Raw genomic sequence first — 8,091 nt, 5'->3', positions numbered from 1 at the left:
TTAGTTTACATTCAGTGTGAATTCTTCAGGCCTGAGATTGAACAAACATTCATACTGTGCTTATTTAGAGATCTACAACCTGAATTACTGTGGCTCTGTCACCATGTTGAGACAGAAATTAGAAAATTTTAAAGTGACTTAAACTGTAGAAAAAAACATATAATATATATTTAAGACATTTGTAGATTTTATTTTATTTTATTTGTGTGGGGGGGGGGGGGGGAATTGAAATACATGAAAAAAATCTTTTAAAATAAAAAAAAAAAGATTTTTTTTTTTTTACCTTTTTTATCAGATGTACATTTTTTTCTTTTTCATAACATCAGATAAACCCAGCGCCACACTGATAGCAGGAACAACAATCATACCAGTAGGGGGCAGTGTGACACTGACCTGCTCTGTGCAGAGCTCTGATGGATGGAAATATGAGTGGTTTGGACGAATCCAAACAACCTCTGAACTTCAAATCAGAGATCAACAAAACAGAGATATCAGAGTATCTGAAGGAGGAATCTACAGCTGCAGAGGAACAAGAGGAAACCCAGTTTACTACACTGATAGAAGTGATGATGTCACCATTGAGAAAACCAGTGAGTTCAGTCATTTAGTTTGAAATATACATTCACTCATGATTATCAAACATACAATGTGAAGTTTTCTGTGTTGATTTCATGTTTCTATTTGTATCTCAACTGTTAATATGTGTAAACAGTTTCCAATAAAGTTGTTGTAAAACAACAACCCAACTGGCCTCAGATATTCAGAGGTGAGACGATCACTCTGACATGTGAGGTGCAGGAAGGAGGTGAAACCACTGAGTGGGAGTATGAATGGAGAGGACCCAGGACACCCACACAGTGGACACACAATAATGATGTGACATTCAGAGTTTCTGAGTCCAGCAGTGGAGACTACATGTGTAAGAGTCGACGCAGAGATGACTCATATTCTTCAACAGAGTGGAGTGAAGCCTTCACATTGTCAGCATCAAGTAAGTCATGTTTGTTGTGTGATCTCCATTTGACAAATGTCATAATGGTCAGCACAGGAAGAATTCAATGGTCTACAAAGCATGTTACATTGTTAGTCAGACAAAGAGCTGCAGCTGATAGTAGCCTCATTGTAGACAGTTTGTCACCACTTTGTGTCATGAACTTTCAGCTGGTATAGAGACGCCAATGCTGACCTGTTGCTCCATCACCTGAGGACAATAATGATATAAACAGGATAAATAAATAATATATTCAAACAAATAACAATTGATCTACAATTTCTATAAAGAAAATAATAAAAGTAATTCTGAACTACCATCTGATCAAATACTGCCATCTTATAAAATAAATAAACAAACACAGACATACCACCAAAAATAATGTTACTGTTTCTATGATTAACATTCTCACAACTCTGAGTCACTTCCACTCACCTTTAGCAGGAGGCTGATTGAGGTTGATCCCTTTAAACTCCCAGGTCCTAAAGACGGACCAGGTTATTAATCAATCTTCAAGTACTTTTTAAATACAGCCAAAAAAATATAAAACTTTCACAGCTTCGATCAAAACGATTCTACAGTTAGTTTCTCTTCAAGATCACCAAAATGTGGTGATGTTCACCATTTCCATCTGGTTATTTAAACTGTTTTGATTCAGTCATTTACTCTCCCCCCCCCCCCCCCCCCCCCCTTTTTTTTTTTTTTTTTTTTTTTTTGCCTGTCCTGTTTCTTTAGCTGTCAGAATTGATGTCTGAACACAGATACCCAACAGATTTAATTTACCAAGTGGATCATCATGGCCTTGCAGTATTGGTCCATTTGATCAACCTTTGTTGTTATTATTTTATTTTATCTTACTTTATTTTAGTTTATTTTTGGTTGTTACAGATGAGACAGACGTGGCTGGGGGAGAAAGAAAGATGAAACAGAAGCAGAGGGGCAATGAGAAGGGGAACTTAAAAAGAAAATAAAATGTCCCAGATCACCTGTTGAGAGAAAAACAGAAAAAAAGAGGAAACAAGCAAAAAATAAAGCAACATAATAAACACAACACAGTTTAATTGATCTAACTAAGTGTAAATAGCAGTAAATGCTAAATATTGAATGTTGAGGTAGCAGCCAAGAAAGATGTAGTTTGTGTCTATGAACAGTGAACATCCGCATATACACGATTCAGTCATTGACTTTTGTTCTTTTTCTAAACTGAACTGCAGATAAACCAAAGGCCAAACTGAGAGCTGATAACACAACTGTTCCAGTAGGGGGCAGTGTGACCCTGACCTGCTCTGTGAACCCATCATCGTCATCTGGATGGAAATACTACTGGTACAGAGATGAGAAATCCTCTGAAGCCCTGACCACACAAGATGCAGTTTTCCACTCAAATGGACAAATCAGTGTCTCACAGGAAGGACTCTACAGGTGCAGAGGAGGAAGAGGAAACCCAGTTTACTACACAGAGGACAGCCAGTCAGTCAGGATTGGGAAAACTGGTCAGTTTAACATATAGTCAGATAAATTCCTGATTAAGGAGGAAGATGAAGAACAAAAGGCATTAACATTTTTGACATTCGTGTGTTTTTATTGTACTTTCTTGAACAGTAACAGTGTCAAACAGGCCTGTTGTGACTCTGTATCCAAACTGGTCTGAGATATACAGAGGAGAGACGATCACTGTCAGATGTGAGATCCGTGGAGGAGACACTGAGTGGGATTATGAGTGGGAAACAAACAGCATGATAAAAGCTCCAAATCAAAATGAATACAGGATTAGATCTGCTTCATCATCCAACAATGGAAACTATCGCTGTAAGGGCAGAATGAAAAGTTCACAGCATGAAACAACAGAGTGGAGTGATTCAGTCACACTGACAGTTTCTGACAGTAAGTAGAGTCATAGTTCATTTAACCTGGAAATAGAAACAGTTTGTAAAAATGTGTTTTTATTAGTACGTGTTGAGATATTTGACATGTTTAGATAGTCTCACTCTTAAAGTTCATCATAAATATTTGTGAGTCAACACTTTAGTGATATTGAATTCAAAGTTAAGAGACGAAACATTGAGAGAAAATCTTTGTTGAACAGATAAACCCCGTCCTGTCCTCACTGTGTCTCCATCATGGCTGAGTCCTGGAGCCTCAGTAACTCTGAACTGTGAGGTTGAACATCCGTCTGCAGGATGGAGCTTCTACTGGTATAAAGCTTTTCCTGATCTATCAGAGAAATCCTCCAGTTATGAGCTGCTACCTGATGGCAGTGGGACTGCACAGGACTCCTACATCATTCATGGACAGACACACACAGCAGGATATGTGTGCAGAGGTGGAAGAGCAGACCCAGAGTATCACACTGATCACAGTCAACCAAAGTTTGTCTGGTCTGCAGGTCAGTTTGATTCTCTCTATTACTCTCTATCAGCAATAGCAGCCAAACCAAAGCCAACCATTTTTTAAAATTTAAAATATACCTAAGGCTTATTTGTTATTCCATTTTAGTTTGCCTTTCACAGTAAAGGAAACCTGTTTAATCAAAACAAACAGTGCATATTGTTGAAATATTAACATTGATCTTAAGAAAGAAAAATCATTAAAGCATAAAAAATATTTATATTGTCATAATTTAATTGTCACCACCCTGAGCTTTGTCTCTTCACTGCATGTTGTTTCCAGATGTTCATTCAGCAGCGTCTCTCACAGTGAGTCCTGACAGAGTGCAACACTTCACCTCTGACTCTGTCTCACTGACCTGTGAGGGAAACTTCACTGAGTGGAGAGTGAGGAAGTTCTCTGAGGACGGCCGACTGTACTCTGTCTGTAGGAGAATGACTGGATCCATGTGTAACATCTACACATCAAAGTCAGATACTGCAGTGTACTGGTGTGAGTCTGGATCAGGAGAGTTCAGCAGTGCAGTCAACATCACTGTACAGAGTATGTTATTATACATTTTTTTCTTACATTTAACTAAATCTAACTGGAAAACTAAAAATGTTACTCAGAGTTTATATGTGACTTCTCAAACTTTTTATCTGACTTAGTGGTCAGTAGGGCTGGGCGATATGGCCTAAAATTCATATCGCAATATAATTTAAAGTATGAGCGGTAACGATATATATCACGATATATTCTTTTCTTCTGTATAACGTATTTTCCACACTATAAGGCACACTTAAAATCCTTTAATTTTCTCAAAAATCAAGAGTGTGCCTTATGTATGAATTCTGGTTGAGCTTACTGACCTCAAACCAATTTGGGCGTGCAAAAGTCTGTTAAAAAATGTTTTAGTACAACTTTGGTAAGCTGCACTGCTTGATGGATTGTCAGAGCATTACAGCTGCCGTAGTGAGGAGCTTCGCCGAGTAATCTGGGTCCAAAACTCCGTCCTCTTCAGGTCCCAAAGTCAAACGAACACTAAGAGTTAAAAACGGTCTAAATTATTTCATCTTTAATAAAATCATCAGCGTTGCTGCTTTATCGGGTGTAACAATTAAGTTTAACATCCATGCATCAATGAAAACAGAATTTATTAAATTTAACGGAGTTACAAGTTAACAGGAAGTTAGCTCGCTAGTTTCCACCTAAACATTTCATACCATGTTCTGACTGAGAGATTTTTGAAACTAATTAAGACGTACAGCTCTGCTACCACTTCCAACATAAATGAAGACAGCAAACTAAACAGCAGTGGCGTTTGCAGGGTTACTGAAGTTGGACTACCTGGTATATAATGTTGTGCTACGTGATTTCTAGCGACACAGCTATGTTAGCATAACATTAGCACAGTGAAGCTGGAGGATGAACGTCAACTTTTTTTCCACTCGATAAAAGTTAACATGAGGGATTCTGGTGGTTGGGGACAAATGCAATCGCAATTGCAGGATGCTATACACGGGCCAAACTTCAGTCAGGAGAACCACTGAGATTATTCATCGACAATACGAGGTTAGTTATTAATACACTGCAACAACATGGGAATAGAGCAGCTGCGAAAGAATTCAACATTAATGAATCAATGTTACGGAAGTGGAGGAAGCGCAGTTTTTGGCTTTCCCCATATTTCAAAAGTGCTTCATCTCTTTGCTATGACTGTCGCCCGCCATAATTTGCAGATGATAATGGTTTTAGCCGCTGCGAGGCTTTCGACCAAAACAGGCACAGCTTGATGACATCATCAACATGCGCTATCGCGATAGAGTGATATAGTCAAAATCTCTATCGTTGGCCAAATTTATATCATTTCTATTGTATATCGTTTATATCGCCCACCCCTAGTGGTCAGTTCAGATAAAATAATTATTGTGGGTGATTTTAACATCAATGTAGATGCTGAAAATGTCAGCCTTAACACAGCATTTTATTTATTATTTGAATCAATTTGCTTCTTTTAAAATGTAAAAGAGCTCACCCATCACTTTAAGCACACTCTGGATCTTGTTCTGACATACAGCATAGAAACTGAACATTTAACAGTGTTTCCTGAAACTCCTCAGTTGAACTTTCAGAGTTAATTTTAGTAATTATGTGCTCCAACCATCAAAGTGTGTCTGTTACACCCTATTCCTCCAAGATTGCTCAAAGAAGTCCGAACATTACCCAATGCTTCAATCTTAAATATGAAATGTGTTCTAATGGACTGTGTACAGTAGGCATTCAAACTGGCAGTAATTAAACCATTACTTAAAAAGCTGTCACTTGGCCCACCTGTGTTACCTAATCATATGATAACCTTTCTTTTATCTCAAAACTTTACTGAAAGAGTAGGTGTAATACGGCCAACTGTTCATCTATAGAGGAATGGTTTATTTGAATTTGAGTCAGGTTTCAGAGCTCACCGCAGTACAGAAACAGTTTTAATCAAGGTTACAAATAATCTCCTCATGGCCTCTGACAGTGGACTCATCTCTGTGCTTCTGCTAGACCTCAGTGAAGTGTTTGATACTGTTGACCATAATATTGTATTAGATCATGCTGTAGGTATCAAAGTTACTGGGCTGCAGTGGTTTGAATCTTGCTAATAGACTCTAATTTGCTCACGTGAATCGGGAGTCTGACACACAGTAAGGTTCATTATGGAGTTCCACAGGGTTCTGTGCTAGGACCAATTCTGTTTATATTGTACATGCTTCCCTTAGGTAGTATCATTAAATGCATGTACATTTTCAGTGTCATACAGATGATACCCAGCATTATCTATCTATGAAGCCAGCTAACACACACTAATCAGTTGAACTGCAGAAATGTTTTAAAAACACAAATACCTGTTGACCTCTGACACTGAGACCCAGACAACGACACACAGACTTAACACAGACAGAATCTGAAATACCAAACAAAACAGACTTCACCCATAAAATGAAACCGAAATTAGACTGGGACAGACTGGACACAGAAGGTAACTACCATCATAATGACCAGCCAATTGGGAACCGTTGGGCAGTGAGTTTGGGGGCAGTGCCAGGCAGGCTGGCAGGGCAGATGCGATTAATATTCTAATGCCTTCCATTTATAGTAATCGGCTAAGACCAGAGAAGAGGGTAGAGACCTGAGCCAGAGACCTGATGGCTGAAAAGTGTTGAGTGTGAATTGCTGTAGGAACAAAAATAAGCTTGCTGCCATGCATGGAGAGCAGGAGGCCGTGCACTGTGAGCAATTACAGTAATGTCTGCTGCAACCAGCAATGGGAGGCTGCTTTGCTGACATTTACGATGCAATTCTGGACCGCCTGGGCCTCTCCCAGAAAGATCCCTGGTGGTTCCCCAGGAGCAGGTTTGAGGTGGAGAATTGGCACTTCAGATCCAACAAAATGGCTATAGCCTGGGCTATCAAAGAAGGATATATGGCTGCTGGAGTTGGTGGTTCTTGAGCGGTTTGTAGAAGGGCTCCCAGGGAAGACAGCATGGTGGGTCCCAGCTCAAAATAGGAGGGGGCTCCTTTGCTCTAGCCCGGCACCCCTTACTGGGGTGAAGCCATCACAGGCCTCTAACCCTTTCTTGAATGATCTCTTTTCCTCATATCCTAGCAGCTACAGGCACTGCTCCTGACTCACAGGGAGCCACCAAAAATGCCAAAGCAGGTGGGCACCAAGGACAACTACCTGATGAAAATGGGACAGATATTCTGTGTCCTTGTTCATATAGAGTTTGTGCTGTGCTGGCGACATGAGGGCATCTGATGTTGACTCCGAGGAAGAAAAACTGGGGGACTCTTTCCAAGAGATCCTACCGGTTCCGGTGCCTTGCTCCATTTAAGAATTTTCCACTGGAGCAGTCTCCTGATGATACTCTACACTCAGTCTCTGACAAAGTGATAAAAATTGATAGTCAAGTGGTGCACCTAGATGTAGGACTGACATTTCTGCATTTTGGAATGATTAGGGATAGACTATACTGAGCCATGACATTTACATAGAAGCGGAACATACCCACTCCTCCATGAATTGCTACCTTACCGTAGTGGAGGGGTTTGTGTGTCCCAGGGATCCCAGGGCCTATGTTTTCTCCCATAATAAATTGGTCTTGGGTAAGGGACGAGACAAAAAGCGATTCAGAAGACCCCTATGAGAAGACCATCAAGGGAACAGTTCACCCTGCCCGAGATAGGGTTACCGGGGCGGATGCTGAACAAACCTGGTGCGCCTAAACTTATAGTGAGGGTGTGAGGCTTGGAATGCCTAGCAGAGGCCCTGCTCTGTGAGATCTTCAACGCACACCTCTGGCAGAGCTTCAACAGCATTCTGAGAAAGACCGGGGAGTCCGAATGGACCATGTTCAGCATCTCCATTGCCGAGGCCACTGCACTGAGCTGCAGCCGCAAGGTGGTTGGTGCATGTCATGGGGGTAACCCCCGAACCAAATGGTGGACACCCGAGGTGAAGGGAGCCACCAAGCTAAGGAAGGAGTCCTATCGGGCTTGGTTAGCTTGTTGGAATTCGGAGGCAGCTGATAAGTATCGATACATCTCTACAATGTTGCGTGGACATCAGGGGCAGTATCTCTGGATTGGCAGACCGGGGTGGTGGCTCCCATCTTAAGAAAGGGGACTGGAGCGTGTGTTCCAACTATAGGGTGATCACACTCCTCAGCCTCTCTGGGAAAATCTAG

General features: G+C 40.8%; 1 protein-coding gene across 1 annotated transcript in view; it reads left to right on the top strand.

The window, feature by feature from the left end:
• The window catches only part of LOC148104186 (Fc receptor-like protein 5), a 10,979-nt gene extending 2,888 nt beyond the window's left edge, over positions 1 to 8,091 (top strand). Inside the window, exons 4-13 of the mRNA XM_087838292.1 lie at positions 327 to 590; positions 713 to 991; positions 1,162 to 1,164; positions 2,206 to 2,484; positions 2,600 to 2,875; positions 3,078 to 3,377; positions 3,662 to 3,922; positions 7,011 to 7,064; positions 7,669 to 7,903; positions 7,974 to 8,091. Coding sequence (XP_087694418.1) covers positions 327 to 590; positions 713 to 991; positions 1,162 to 1,164; positions 2,206 to 2,484; positions 2,600 to 2,875; positions 3,078 to 3,377; positions 3,662 to 3,922; positions 7,011 to 7,064; positions 7,669 to 7,903; positions 7,974 to 8,091 — 2,069 coding nt within the window. The remainder of the gene's footprint in view (positions 1 to 326; positions 591 to 712; positions 992 to 1,161; positions 1,165 to 2,205; positions 2,485 to 2,599; positions 2,876 to 3,077; positions 3,378 to 3,661; positions 3,923 to 7,010; positions 7,065 to 7,668; positions 7,904 to 7,973) is intronic.

This window comes from Neolamprologus brichardi, chromosome 3 (assembly GCF_056152115.1).
Source record: "Neolamprologus brichardi isolate AB-2024 chromosome 3, ASM5615211v1, whole genome shotgun sequence".
Classification (NCBI taxonomy): domain Eukaryota; kingdom Metazoa; phylum Chordata; class Actinopteri; order Cichliformes; family Cichlidae; genus Neolamprologus; species Neolamprologus brichardi.
Note: the sequence above shows the minus strand (reverse complement) of the source record. Positions and strands in the feature narration are given on the sequence as shown.